This window comes from Spermophilus citellus (genome assembly GCF_964194105.1).
Source record: "Spermophilus citellus genome assembly, chromosome: 6".
Taxonomy (NCBI): domain Eukaryota; kingdom Metazoa; phylum Chordata; class Mammalia; order Rodentia; family Sciuridae; genus Spermophilus; species Spermophilus citellus.
The window spans coordinates 19,927,346-19,942,348 of NC_138187.1; the positions used below are offsets into that span (position 1 = coordinate 19,927,346).

A 15,003-nucleotide genomic window follows, 5' to 3' on the forward strand; every position below is an offset into this window, starting at 1 on the left:
ATGAGCTTGAACATACACCCCTCGATCCCTATAACTGCGCATGGACAGGCTGAGTGGGCTGGGGCTCAGACAAGCTGGCCTTGGGCTGGTGAAGCAGATCAGGGGGTTTGGGGGTCAAGGGTTTTCAGTCCTCCCTGGGGTATACACTGCCAGTCCACCCAGGCCTGGCACGCAGCGGGCAGGAGAGAGCAGCTGCGAACCCCCAGCCCAGAACCCCTAGCCCAGAGTACCGCCTGATCCGGAGCCCGGTCAGCTGGTGGGAGGCAGGGAGCATGGGTGTGAGGCCTGGGCGGGGCGGAGCTGCTGGCCTGGGTGTGGGCGGGGCTGCTCCAGTCTCCTCCCACTTCGGGGGCAGGGGAGGCTCGCCAGGTCTGGGGGCGGAGCGCAGGCAGAGGCCGGGCCTATTTGTTACCCCTGAGCCACTTGGTATGAGAAATTCTTTTTTTAAAACAATATTTATTTTTCAGTTGTAGTTGGACATAATATCTTTATTATTTATGTAGTTTTATGTGGTGCTGAGGATGGAACCCAGGGTCTTGCACATGGTAGGCAGCACTCTACCGCTCTACCCCAGCCCTGGTATGAGAAACTCTAACGGGAGCCCTGCTTTGTCACATGCTGCTTCCTAAGCACGGTCTCCACTGTGACCTCCCCGAGGTTGGGGCATGGGTTTTTAAGTGTTTGGTTTTTTCCTTGTTGAAACTTCCCACGCTTCGGAGCCCTGTTGGCAGTCAGAGCTTGCTAAGAACCTGCTGACTGAGTGCTTTAAGGCCATGCTGACCTGTGCCTGCAGCTTGGAGCCCCTGAAATGAGCAGCCGTGGAGAGCTGCTGGGCTGGAGGCTGGGGTCCGCAGAGGGGGGAGCTGGCTCTCCTGCGCCTCTGTTGGTTTGGGATTCAAATCTGAGGCCACTGAGCTGTGTCGTCTGACTCCCTTACTTGCCAGCTTACATTCAGGTGCGGCTTGGTCCAGGAGCTCAGACCATGAACAGGAGCCCTCTCCATCTCTCAGCTTTGCTTTCCCCTGTGCCCCATGGGATACCACAAGGCCACCAGCAGCTGCCCACATACCTCCTGTCACCCTGCTATTGCCCCCCATCCGCTCCCCAGAATGAACACCCAGTCACAGTGGGCCAGGGCGTCTCCTGCTCTGATGGACCCTACTGGGTCCCATGCTCCCTCCCCCCCCCCCCCGTGGGACCCAGTTCCACATGAAACACTAGGCTTGGGAGTAAAGAGGATTTCCCAAAAGAAAACCAGGTGCTGGGGATGCGGCTCAGGGGCCAAGCTCCCCTGGGTTCAGTCCCTTGTGCTGCCCCCCAGTGACAAGGGCCTGAAGGAGGAGCGTCAGCTGGGTTGGCGCAGCTGCACGCAGCGGAAGCTGGACCTGTGGTCACTCTTGTCTCCTGTAAACCAGGCCTTAGGAGGCAGGCAGCTGGGGGGGCCGGTGGGTGACGCCATCAGGAACCCAGGCTCCTCCTCTTTTCCCACTGGACCATCTTTCTTGCTCTTGCAAGGTGGCTGCCCTCTCCCAACATCCCATCCACAGTCTACTCAAGAAGAGTGAAGGCAGAGTCCTGCATCTCCTGAATCTGTGGTGACCACCAGGGAAATAAGCATGTTTTCTGAAGCTCTACCCTCTCTGTCACACCTGGGGCTCGTCACCCCTAGCTGCAAGGACCTGCAGGGAGGTGACCATCAGGGCACATTGTAGAATCAGGCAGAGGACAGATGTTAGGTAGGCAGAAAAGTATCTCCAAAGCCAGGTTCATGGAGAAACTTTGGAAAGGTGACATTGAGATTGGAAGAACAGCATGAGCCAAGGACAAGAGAATTCAGGGCAAAGGTGAAGGTCGAGACACCATCACTAATAACAAATCCTGTTCACAGTAGCTAGGCAAAAAGGTGAAAGTTTCACTGGTTCCTGCTTCAGGTGTGGCTGGATCCAGGAGTTCTAAATACATCCATCAGGACTCTGCTTTGGCCTCTCAGATTCCTTTCTCTCTTTTAGCAGCAGGATCATCTCCAGTGGCTCCTGGCAGAATGCCTTAGTCAGTATCCCCTGGGAAATGAACTAGAAAACCCCTTCTCTCCCTAGTTCTAGCAGGACCCCAGGCTCTTCTTCTTGGCTGAGGTCATCTCTATCCCTGAACCAGCTGGCCAGGGCATGTTGTGAGGGGTCAGAATGAGCCAGTTGGCCAGGCCTGACTCACATTCCCACCCTTGAGCCACATGTGGACCGAGTGTGCGGAGGGAGACGGGCCCCAGAGAAGAACGAGGGAGGGCCGAGGTGGACGCTCTTGGCGTAGCCAGGTGGGCGGAGCTGCAGGTCCTGGGCCCTGGGGGCAGTGCTCTTTGGCCTGGATGTCAGGTGTGTGATTTTACCGCAAGAACCTGAATAGGAGGAAGGTCTCGTCCACACACAGAGGACTCTGGAGGCCGGGGTTCAGTCCAGGTCCTGCTTGGGCTGCTCTCTCCAGGGACCCGGGTGACAGTGGCTTGACGGGTGGGGGCAGTGAGGGCTGCTGTGGCTGAGGCAGGAAGGAGCACCAGCTCTGCTCCAGGGCACTGCTGTGTCACACTGCCCCCTCCTGGTCGCCCCAGGGAGCTCGCCCACCCACCCTCCAGCCTGGCCCTGCTCTTCAGGCACAGCCCGAGGACACACGTCCTCTGCCAGCCACACCTCACTGCCCTGCCGTGTCCCCGTGTCCCTCCCGGAGCAGGGAGGCTCGACCTGCAACCTGCACGTCTGCAGACTTGGTTCGGGAAACAGAAACGGGCACGGGGGCTGCCACAGCCTGCCAGCCCGGCCAAGGGGTCTGTGGGACACCACAGGGAAGATGGGGCCCCCAAGGGGCTCCCACAGTCTTGAGAAGCCTGGGAAATGTCACACGCCCTAGGTCACCGTAGGACATTCACAGGGTGTCCCTGTGTGGGTCAGGTCAGCACAAAGCCTGTTGGAGAAGCTGAGTGCCTATATTAAAGGTCTACTGCTAGGTTCACGTCAATAAGTTGTTTAGCCTGGCGCCGTGGCGCACCCCTATGATCCCAGGGGCTCAGGAGGCTGAGGCAGGAGGATGACGAGTTCAAAGCCAGCCTCAGTCAAAGTGAGGCGCTGAGCAACTCCGTGAGACCCTGTCTCTAAATAAAATACAGAATAGGGCTGGGGATGGGGCTCCGTGGTCGAGCGTCCCTCAATCCCTGGTACCAAAAAAAGGTAATTTAAAAAGTCTGGCTGGACACTCTTGAACACTCACTCTTCACAAGTTCCAGTTGGAAATGGTAGACTCTTTCTTTCTCCATTCTGGGGATTGAACCCAGGGCTCTGCCACTGGGCCTCGCCCCTCGCATTTTGTATTTGACTTTGAGACGGGGCCTCACTAGTTGTCCAGGCAGGCCCCAAACCCGTGATCCCCCTGCCTCCGCCTCCTGAGTGGCTGGGCCCCCAGGCGTGCGCTGCCGGGCCAGAGACGATGGGCTTTGGAGCCGAGGTGGCCCGACCTGGCTGCGCTGGCCTGTGCGAGGTCCAGGCTGGCCCAGGTCAGCGTCCACCGTGACGCGGTACCAGGCAGGGCACAGCAGCACTTGGGTCTGATCCCCGGGGTCGGCCCCAGCACCCGTCCTTGCCCCCGAGCGGGATGAAGGTGCGCGTCCCGGGGTCTGAGACGGTCTGAATTTCTCGGCACAGAAATCCGTGCAGATCCGAACAGAAGCTGGCTCCCGGCTCCACCTCCAGCCTCCTCTGGACTATTCCGAAGATTTTGAGCCCTTGGAGGATGTGACTGTCGAGGCAAAGGACCCTGCTGGGGACCGTGCACAGGTAGGGGCTGCCTCATCCTAGGTGAGGGGTGCCGCGTCCTGGGGGTCCCGTCCCTCACCTCCGCCCTCCCTCATTCTGACGTCCGTCTCACACAGAGCAGGGCTGGACGCCTGGCAGCTAGAGACCAGTGTCCAGAGGCATCTGGGGTCAGCGGTCAGCAGGGCTGGGGTAGACGGGGTCAGGGTATCAGTCCCCGCCCGTGAGAGGGAGCTGTGGGGTGAGGGGGCCTGGCAGGGCGAGGGGGACCTGTGGGTAGAGAGAGACATTAGACAGGACAGAGGGGAAGGAGGCCTCAGGTGTGGCACTTCGGTTGACACCTGATAGGTAAGAAGGAACACCTGGCAGGGAGCGATGGGAAAAGCAAGTCAGGCAGAGGGAACAGCTAGCACAGATGCACTGAGGCTGAGTGTTTTCAGGGGCAGTGTGCAGGCATGGCTTGATCAAGGGGAACAGACTGAGGTCGGAGGGGCAGTGGGGCCGACCAGGCAGCCAGGAGCAGGCTTGGGCTGGCACGTGGAAGTGGGGATGGACAGTCGGGACTTATTCTAAGGTTGTTGCTTTTATAGTTAAAAGGAACGGGTCAGGTACCTCCAAGGTTACACGAAGCCAGCTCACCTAGAGGTGGCCCACGAGAGCCGCCTTCTGAGCAGGACCTGCCACCTTAGCCCGAGCAGCTCTGTCGGCCGCGGATCTGGCTGCAGGTCCCACAGCCTCACCCTGGGCACAGTCTTGCTTCTGCTTGTCGCCTCTGTACCCAAAACTGCTTTTACAAAATGAAAGTGGCCCCTAAAGGACAGGGGGGTGTGGTCCTGGAGACAGCCCTGGTTCTGTGCCTGTGTTTGGGTGTCCTCGTTGGCTCTGGGAGAGGGGCAGGTAGGGGGCAGGGGTCACCTTGTTCACATCCTGGTTGCAAAAAAAAAGCCATTTTCTGTCCCACGACCCTGTGAGTGACCTTGTCTCCTTACGCAGTCCACCGAGCGGGGTCAAGCAGGTGGCGCTGTGCCCGCCATCAGAACACCCTCCCCACACACACGCTGCGTTAGGGTCCCCGGCTGTCCCTCTGGCTGGCCTGGGGCGGGATCGTGGCCGGGCTCATCCAGCCCCCCCAGGTCCCCTGACCCCCCAGCTGTGTGAACAGCGCGACGTCCTCCTCTGCCAGCTTAGCGCTCCCTGCCACACAGGGCAGTGTGGCCGCAGTGCCAGCCCCCCCAGCCTTCCTGGGCACAGCCCGGGGGGGGCCCTTCATTCCCCCCCCCACAGAGCGTCTGATTGTATCCTCTCTCCTTCCCCCACCACCTGGAGGGGCCTCCTGGCCTCGCTCCCAGCCCCGGGAACTCCAGCTTCTGGGCGGCCCTGCGCTCACAGTGCTGCGGGTGTGGCCCATTGGCCTCCACCTCGTCCCCTGCTCGGTGATTTTTAAAATGCGGGTGACTGGGTGACATTAGAGCAGGAGGCTCCATGTGACAGTCTGAGTCAGGGTCTTCTCTTGAACTGTGGGAAGGTCTGGGCTCCACATTCCTGCACGAGAACCAGGACTGCAGCCAGGCAGCAGCTGTCCCGCTGGACAGGTGTGCAGGCCCCAGGCGTCCCCAGGCCACATGCTGGAGGCAGCAGATGCTAGAGAAGTGAATAATATGTCAGGAGGGGCTCGGATAGACAGGCAGGCTGCTGTTTTACACGGAGTGGCTGGACAGGGACTTCGCTTTGACAGGTGACAGCTCCATGGAGACCTCCAGGGAGTGAGGGAGTGAGCCAGGTGGAGCAGAGACTCCTAGGCCTAGGGGTAGCAGGTGCAAAGGCCCTGAGGCAGGGAGCCAGTGGAGAGGGAAGGGTGAGGAAGAGAGGAGGGTCAGATTGCAGAGGGCCTGAGAGCCACGGTAAAGATGTGGGATTTTCCTTATGTCAGACAGGAAGCCATGACAGGGATTTGAGCAGTTGTACAACCGGTGAAGAGAAGGTACCACCTTCCAGAGAGTTCCACCAGGTGCCGGGTCTGCTGTCCCCTTCCCTTAGAACCCAGGCAGTGTGCCACGATGGGGGGCGTCATTTCCACGTACAGGAGCAGCTCTGATGACGTGTCGGGAATGAGACGAAGGACCTTTTCCCTATTAAAATGTCTTATTTCCTAGATAATGCACAACTGATATAAAACCCTAAGGATAAATAAGCCAGGGGACACAGGACTTCCCACGGGGATGTCCACCCCCCTACGGCTGCTGTGACCACGGGCCCATCTGAGCGTGGGAAGGCCATCCCGGCCAGTGTCCCAGCGTCCCAGTGCCCACTGGCCCCTGAAGGGCTCTGGGTGTGTCCCCTCCCTGGACGCGTTGATTCCAACAGTGGAACTGGAAAGCCACGGGGTCACTCGTAGCGCAGTTCCCTGGCTCGGGTGCCCCTGAGGTCTGGGACCAGCCGTGTAACAGAGACAACTCCGTCCGTCCCCTGGAGGAGCTCACTGTTAACTCGATAGCACCAGGCCACATCCCCAGGCCAGCTCTCCCGACCTCCTGTAGCCCAGGGCTGAGGGCACAGGGGCCGGAGCTGGGGCCCCGGATGTGACTCCTGGTGCCCTCACCCGCTGTGCGCCTGCGGTGGCGCTGGGCCACCAGGGAGGGTGCGGGGGACCAGCTCTGGGGCGGGGGTGGTGTACTGAGGAGGAGCATGGAGGGCGGGGAGGCCCACAGGAGAGCCAGGCGCCAGTGGCCTCCAGGGTCAGTATGGGACGTCGCTGGTAACACGCCGGTCCTCTCTGCTTGTCCCCAGGATTCCAAGTCTCCCCCGCGCACCACACGCTGTGACTTCAGGTTCTCCCTCCCGAAGGCGCGTGAGCACCCCGAGCCTCCGGGCGGCACCGACAAGGACCGGATCCTCCTCACGATTCAGGATGTGACGGTAGGTCAAGGTCGGGTTTCAGTCCAGCCCTGAGGCAGCGGGGTCCCGGGATGCCCTGAGTGATTCTGGGAAACGTCCAGATTCTCAGAGGCGTTGGCTCATTTTTTTTATCATGTTTAATTTTTTTAGTTGTAGGTGGACACAGTCTTTGTTTACTAATTTACTTTTATGTGGTGCTGAGGATGGAACCCAGTGCCTCAAATGTGCAAGGCAAGCGCTCTGCCACTGAGCCCCAGCCCCAGCGCCTGAATGGCATCTCTCAATGGTGGGCGTCCACGAGAAGTGAGCACTTACTAAGTGCTGAGAACCCCGTTGAGCACATCACGTCCATGGCCAGGTTACCCGGGGGTGCATCCAGCCTGGGAGATCCCCTTCCCTGTGACGGCTTGAGGACATGGAGGGGCACAGAAGGTCGGAGGGGAGCCGACACCGGAGCCCAGGCTCCCTGACTGCCGGCCACTGTCCGCGGTGACCGTGACTGATGCCATCCCTGGGAGCAGGGTGTCCGAGGTGGCCATCCATCAGTCATGCTTAATGGTGTTCTGAACAGTGACAGGGAGGAGCCCCTTGGCAGACGCCTCCCGGTAACCCCTTAGCGGAGCCCATCAGTGGAAAGTGTTTTGCAGAAACAGAACAAATGAGAAATAACCAGACCATCCCCAGCAGAGGGACAGTCTCCCAGACACCTGGCCTAGGGTCTTCACCAACGTCAGCGGCATGAGAAACCAGGAAGGTCAGGGGCTGACCCGGATTAAAGGGTGGCAAAGAGAGGGGGCCATCGTGCACCGTGGGGAGGGGTGCTGATCCAGATGGCCTGGGGCAGCAGGCAACAGTTGAGGGTGGACTCCATCCGGGTGATGTTGCAGAGGTGGCCTGAGTGTGAGGTCCCTGTGGTGGCCGTGCAGGAGCTCCCTGTTCTCAGGAGACTGTCCCCAAGGGTGAGGCCAGGTGACAGTGTCAGAAACCTGCGGGGGTCAGAATGAGGAGCGCTCGTGACGATCTGGAGGAGAGACGAGCAGGAGGCCAGCAACTGGCCATCGTCAGGAGGCCACAGCTGGTGTCCATCACACACTGTGGCCAATTTTCTATGGGTTTTCCATTCTTCAAAATAAAAAGTTAAAAAAAGAGCTGAGACATTCCGGAGCGAAAGAGCCGCGTCAGCAGAACCGCGCTGAGCTCAGCAGGGGGGAGATGACGGAAAACAGGCCTGGGGACAAAGCCTGGCCGGCCACCGGGTCCAGCTCAGGTCCCCACTGAGTTTCCGCTCCTCCTCTCCAGGATGTCACCCCTGGGGCGGCAGGAGGGTGGGACGGGGGATCGCTCCACATTGTTCCCCACAGATCGCAGGTGGAATCTACGATCAGCTCAAGATAAATAGCAAAGAGACGGACAGACACACAGACCCCACACAAATGTGCTCCCTCCCCCCACCCTGCAGTTCGGACCCTGGGCTCCTCCTTTTCAGTTTCCCTGTGACTATGATTTGTGGCCAAGTCTGAAAACCACAGTTAAAAGGGAAGGAGGCGGCGGTTCTCAGAATCTGGTACACGCAAGAACACGTAGGGGAGTTGTCTAAATGTGTCGGGCTGAGTTTGAAGTCACAGGATTTGTATGTAGGACGGACTCCGCTTGTCAGAGTGACCTGAAGGGTCCTGGATGCCTCGGTGGACGAGGGAGGGTTTGGGTTTTCTATTTTTTTTTTTTCCTTGAGATGCTGTGTGCTCTGTGGTTTGAAAGTCTGAACGGTCATATCAAAGGCTCTGCTGTTCATACAAGGCCATTGATCCCTGTGAGACTGAGGCACGTTGATCAGGAGCGGGAGTTTACTTGGACTGATCAGTTACGACTGAGAATTCGCCGGCCCAGGCCGACTGACGCTCGCTCCGGGGTCTGACAGGTCTTAAGGTGTTTTAAAGACCAAATCCACAGTAGAGAGGCCACCGGTCATTTGCATATGGATTGAGATTGGTGTGGACAGTTCAGTGAGGCCCCGATTCAAAATGACAGAAGCTGGGGTCAGCTCAGTGCAGAGCACCCTGAGATCAGCCCAGTGCAGGGGTGTGTGTGTGTGTGTGTGTGTGTGTGTGTGTGGCTCACACTTGGGAGAACAGTGCAGAGAAGGTAGAGATGTGAAGCAGAGTCTCCTGGTTGGCTGTCAGGGTGGACAGGACTGTGCTTGTGGGAGGGGCTTGGCCGCGGGGGAGGCTGGGCCAGGACCAGGAGGCAGCTGGGCCCGGGTGTGTGTGGTGGCTGTCCAGGCCGCGCTCACCATGGTCACTGATTTATTTTGAACTGGAAAACGTAATCTGAGCGTGTGCCTCATGTTTGTGGTGGCCCCCAGGCCCTCCTGAGTGACACTACAGCTCCCTTAACGGAGCCCGGGCTGAATCCCCCCTTGGAGCCCCATTTCCTCCTCCAACTAGAAGGTTGGCTGTGTCTGTCGCCGCCAGCACTGAGATTGGGAGTCCTGGGTCAGGTTTCAGGGAAACCCCATCCACACGTAGCCCACGGGCCCTCTTGTCCCTGGACTGCCCTGGCCGTCTTGTGAGTTAGACGTTCACCACTCGGAGCAGGCGTCCCCCTTCCCCATCAAGCTTGGGGACAGCAGACACACCCTGTCCCGTCCCCACTGTGCCTCTGGTCCCTAGAGGAGGGCCTCGTCTGGAGTTAGCTGTGAGTGAATCTTTGTGAAGAAGTGAATAATCGAGGGACAGAGTCAGTGTGGGGCCACACAGGCTGCGTCCAATTGTCACATCACAGGGACAGTGTTTCCCAGACCATGAATCAGGTCACAGAATCTGACGAAAAATAATCCTTGTGCTGCTCGGGGTTGAGGTGCCCGTTTGGGCCCCACGTGGGGTGGTCCTGGGACCTCTGGCCCTGGCCTTCATTCCAAAGAATGTTCTAAGTTGCATGTGAGGCAGGGGGATGTCCCCAGCCACAGCACGTGCCCTGGGAGGGAGTGGCGGGGACCCTGGGGGACAGTCACAGCCAACGCGGCCGTGGGGAGAGACAGACAGATCCTTGTCAGGTACCTGCGTTTCTTGGTGTTTGATTTCCTCCCAATTTTTTTGTTAATTAATAATCAATTCACAGTTTTCTGGGGACTGAGTGGAGTGAACCTGCCGGTCAGACTTGGCCCTGGGGTGCCATCTGCAATTCTGCCTTAGACACTGTGGGCTTCTGAGAGGAGAGGGCTTCTCCTCCCCCGTGGCACCTGAGTCACTTCAGGCTGCAGCAGAGGCCCCTCAGCCAGTCCTGGTTGTGTCCCCGACCTCCTCTCTCAGCATCTATGGCAGCCGGGCTGAGACCCTCCCCAACCTCCGTCCAGGTTCCTTTGTCCCTAACAGCTCCCGGCCGGTGTCCTCCTGGGAAAGCCAGAGCTCGTCTTCAGCTCTGCACTAACTCCGAGTCCCCGCCCACCTAGGACACAGTTCAGCCAAGATCCTGCTGCGACAGTCAGACCCCCTCCTGGGGTTTCCAGATCATTGCCAGAGTTCCCAACAGCAGCACATTGATGCCCGTCTTCCCACCATCCGTCTGTCTAGGATGTTTTCTCCAAGATGACCAAAGCTGCCTACGCAGCCTCCCTCCCCCCTCAGCCCTGCTCGTTCCCAGGCACCGGGACTAGGACGGGGACATCCTTGGGAGCCCTCATCCAGCCTACCACACCGCCCGGTTTATTAGCCAGTCATCAAACCTCCATCGATTGCTCCTCCCTTTCTCAGGGCCGTGTGGGTGCTCTGAGGACGCAGGGTGGCGGAGCGAGGTTGGCCCCGTGTACTGGTTTGTCCCCAGGTCTAGTGAGTCTTTTTTGGTCCCAGAATAAAATGTAAAGTGCCCTTTTTTCCCCTTTCAGAAGTGTCGTGGTTTGGCTGATGGGTTTCTGGTCGCTCTAAATATAGAATTTAATGCTCAGCCTACTGTCTCATGGGGACAAAAGAAACCCCTAAGAATTTTCAGGCCCTTAGAATAAGTGCTAAAGTGGGGGTCCTGACGCGTGGCCTGGTCCCAGGGAGACAAAGGAAGCCCGGGAAGATCCCCAGGCAGATGCAGCTAAGTGCTCACCGTCAGGACACTTTGAGGCTCTGCCAAAGCGTCCTGCCACGCGGGGACAGCCCGCTCTGCCACGTTTTATCTCTGGACTTCCAGGTTGTGTGGAGGACCCTGGAAGTTCGTATTCAACACGATTTTCCCTTCAGCGTCAGGGTTGCCTGATGAGGAATGTGAATTCTCAGGCCCCGTCACAGACCCGCTGGCTCAGAAAGTCTGGGTGTGGCCCAGGGCCGGCTGTGACAAGCCCCGCACCCACCAGGTCCTCTCTTTGGCTCCCTCTCCCCTCTGTGTTCTGGTGGCGTCTCCATCCCTGCTCCCTCCTGAACTTGGGGAGCGGTGACACACACAGATGTGTTGTTAGTAGACGGCTCCTGGGGTAGTGTGGCCTGTCTGTCAAGTGAGGCTCCCTCCTGGCACCGGCCTCGCCCTCCACGTGTCTTCTGGGCTCTCGGCAGGAACTAAGGAAGAGTCTGGAAGCGCGCGTCAGCCGGCAGAGGACCCAGGAGGACTGTTCCAGCGACGAGGACGATTCTATCGAGGAGGACGTGCTCCCTGAGCCCGAGCCTGGGGACCCGGCCCCCGGGGGATGCCCCAGAGACGACCCCGCTCCGTCCAGTGGGGTCCCAGAACCGACGGACGCGTCCGAGGACCGGGAGGCAGGACGGCCTCCCCAGCGCCCGGAGCCACTCGTGGTGCTGGAGTTCAACCCGGCCTCCAAAAGTGAGCCCCCCGCGCCTCCCCCCACCCCCCCACCCCCAGGTGTTCATGATCTGATCCTAGGACTTGAACCTGAGCAGCTCGGCTCTGAATTCCCGTCTCAGTAGACAGCCCCGAGGCCTTGGAGGCCGTCCATCAGGTCTCTGTTGTTTGCAAGAGGCAGAGGTCATGAGGGTCCAGATGGCCCTGGAATTCCGGTCCTAGGTGCTGGCAGGGAGTCCTGGGGCCGTCCTTAAGCATGGGGGGGTGCGAGCAGCATCCAGTTGGCTAACGCCCAGTGGCTTCTGCAAAAGAGGCTGTTCATTGGCTCAGAGCTGAAAATGGAGAACTGTGGGTCCGACTCAGCTCCCTCCCTTCTCCTCTCCCCTCCCCTCTCTTCCCCTCTCCTCCCTTCCTCTCCCCTTCCCTCTCCTCCCCTCTCTCTTCCCCTCCCTTCCCCTCTCCCCTCCCTCTCCTCCCCTGTCCCCTCCCCTCCTCTCCTCCCCTGTCCCCTCCCTCCCCTCCCTCTCATCTCCTCCCCTTTGCAGTGACTCCATGTCATTCTCAGGCAGTGTCCACGGTGTGGAGCCACAGCCAGGCCTTCCTGTGAGATGCTGGCTTGGCAGTTCCATTGGAAAGTGAATTTTTCTTTCCTAAAAGCTTTAGCAAAACTCCCAGAGCTGGCTCTCCAGACCACATCAGGGGACCCACCCGAGTCAGGTGCCATCTCTAAACTAATCACCTGGCACCGATGGGCCCACCCAGTGCTGTGGACCCCGAGCTCTGGCTCAGGACTTGGCCCTGCTGCCCCTCTTTCCATCCCAAGAGCGTCCCCAAAGCCGTGAGCCAGCAAAGAGCAGGTCATGTTTCCTGAACTGACCTGAATGTCGGGAAGGGAAACCAGGGGCATGTGAAGTGGGCGGGGCCTTAGTGGGCTGGCGGCCGGCCGCAGCTGGGAGCTCACACAGCAGGGGTAAGTCCGGGCCAGGGTCAGCGTCTGCCGAGTCCCTGTCCTCAGCTTGGAGATGGCGTCTCTGTGCTTCTCCAAGGGCTTCCTCTGTCACCGGGCCCGTTCTCTTCTCCCAAGGACAGGTCTTGGATTGGCCCCACCTAATGGCCTCATTTTAACTGACTTATTCCGTCTCCAAATATGGCCACCTTGAGGGTGGACTGGGGTCAGGACTTCGGTAGGTGAACTTGGGGCCATAACCGCGTCCATAGTGGGCAGTCCTGGGAAGGCCACGCCCGTGGCCTGTGTCTCCAGCGAGGACCCTTGTCCCTCAGACCTGCCCCCGTGTCCTGTCCCCTCCTGCCCTGCACGGCTGCTCCCGCCAGGATCCCCAGCACCCTCCGGGCCTGAGCCTGAGCCTGACACCGGCCCTGCCCCTCCCCGGCCTCTGCTCAGGGCGACCTTCTCTGCCAAGTCACCTTTGCACTTCCACCAGGACCCGCTGGCCAGGCCCCCCGCTGTGCTCCCAAATTGTCACTGGGGTGCCTGGTCTCACCAGCCCAGTTGCCTCTGTCCCCCAGCCTGTGACACTCTGCCAGGCCCCGGGCCAGCGCGGGCCTCCCCTGTGGTACCCAGCTGGCCCATGCGCGGCGGGAGGTCACTGCCAAGTCCACAGAGGTGCGTGCCCACCTGCTGGGGCAGCGAGTGGCCGGGGCAGTGTGAATGTGCTCCTCTGCCAGAGCCGGGAGGCAGGGGAGGGCTTCCAAGAGGTCCCCAAATCCTGCCTGGACACGGGTCCAGCCATTTCTGGGTGTGAAGGACCAGGCCACAGAGCAGTGGCGACTCTGTCTCTGGGCACAGTGAGGAAGGACGGGCCCGAATCTCCAGGCACTTTGTGTTTGAACACGTGGGTTGTTCAGCAGTCCCCTCTCATGGGCTGGGGCTGACGATGGCCCTGTGCAGGGCTGTGAGTGTGGCCATGCCCCTCTGTCCCCTTCCAACTGCAGCCTCTGGTGGGTTTAACCCTAGCAGGAGACGAGCTCCCAAGAAAGGAGTGGCCCGGCAGCCCCCGGGCCTCTGGGGGTCTCCCCAGACCCCATCGTGGGACTGGAGCTGCAGACCTGAGAAGCCAGTTGGTCCCGCTGTTCATTCTCATGCACATCACCCCCCAGGGCAGGGCAGTCCTCTCCGGTGGCACTCCATGTCATCAAGGGGGACAGGAGACATGCACATCAATACACAAACAGGAACAACGCCAGCATTTATCCTGTTGACATGTGGCAGACACCATTCTAAGAGCTTCCCCTGGAGTCCCTCCTTTAATCCCCACCACAGCCCCAAGGAAAATACTGTCATTCTACTTGTTTCACAAGAAGGGAAACCAAGGCACAGAGTGGTCATGTAACTTGCCTAAGGTCACACAGTAAGAAGAAGCAGAGCTGGAATCAAAACTCCAAAAGTCTGAGACTAGAGCCTGAGCTGTTAACCACTAGGCTAAACAAACAGGCCAAACAAAGTCATAAAGCAGTAGTTGGGCTTTGGGGAGCCAAGAGGTCACTCTTCATGTCACCTCCAAGGATGGGAAACAAATGAGAGGTAGGCATGGGACTCCGGAAGGTAGAGTTGTTTTTCTAAGATGTGGAAAGGGGAGGGCCAGGTGTCAGGGTCAAGGTGGGACATCAAGGAGGAGAGACAGGGACTGCTTGGTCTCAAAAGCCACCAAGATTATAACAAGATGCTGGTGAGGGATGGGCTTGGGGCCACTGTAGTTGGAGTGGTCAGGGACACCTCAGTGGAGGTGTATTGAAGCTGGGACAGGAGGGATCAGCTGGGGCCAGCTGGGGCCCAGCTCTCAGGTGCAGGGCTCAGCAAGCCCAGGGTTGGAGGAGGTTGGGTGTGGTGTGCCTAGGACAAGGACCGAGTGAGCCATGGAGCTAAGCAGAGGAGGCCGGTGGAGGTTCTGGGCCAGGTCCCTGAAGAACCGGGGGGCCTAGGGTTGCAGTAACAAAGTCTGGACTTTGGGACCTTGGAAGATATCCTTTCTAAACTGTTGATGGCCCTGGTGGACCTCCAGCTACCATTTCTGGACGTCCTCCATGTGGAGAGGAGGGGCTGGTACCCAGTGAGCCCAGGGACTCAGGGCTACACCTGGAGCCAGGCAGGCCTGGCCAAACCCCAATTCCATCACCAAGCTCTGTGACCTTGGTCAAATGACCTGGACCCCAGAGTCCTCCCCTCTAGTAGGCTGTATCAGTTTCCTCCTGCTGCTGTAACGAGTGGGCACAAACTCGGTGAATTCAAACAGCACAGGTTTGTCATCCTGCAGATCTGCAGGTGCAGAGTGTGATTGAGTCCCGCTGGAGCAAGGTCAGGGTGTCGGCAGGACAGCACCCATGGGAGGCTGTGGGACCCTGTGTCCAGGCCTCGTCCAGCACGTCCAGCTGCTCAGCTCAGCACGCCCGTCTTCACAGCCAGGAACTGACCTCGCGTCTCCCAGGCTGCTCCCACGCCCCATCCCGCTTCCCCTGCCCTGTGTGGGTAGGCACATGGTGCGGGTTGTTGTCAGTGTACAGGTGACACGAAGTGTCCCAT

The 15,003-nt window shown here is 59.3% G+C and overlaps 1 protein-coding gene across 4 annotated transcripts in view; it reads left to right on the forward strand.

Moving 5' to 3' along the window:
• KATNIP (katanin interacting protein) overlaps positions 1 to 15,003 on the forward strand; it is a 144,661-nt gene that overhangs the window by 60,439 nt on the left and 69,219 nt on the right. For all 4 annotated transcript variants that reach the window (XM_081298363.1, XM_081298362.1, XM_081298364.1 and 1 more), the window contains 3 exons: positions 3,687 to 3,818; positions 6,582 to 6,710; positions 11,222 to 11,486. In XM_081298363.1, the coding sequence (XP_081154489.1) occupies positions 3,687 to 3,818; positions 6,582 to 6,710; positions 11,222 to 11,486 (526 nt within the window). The remainder of the gene's footprint in view (positions 1 to 3,686; positions 3,819 to 6,581; positions 6,711 to 11,221; positions 11,487 to 15,003) is intronic.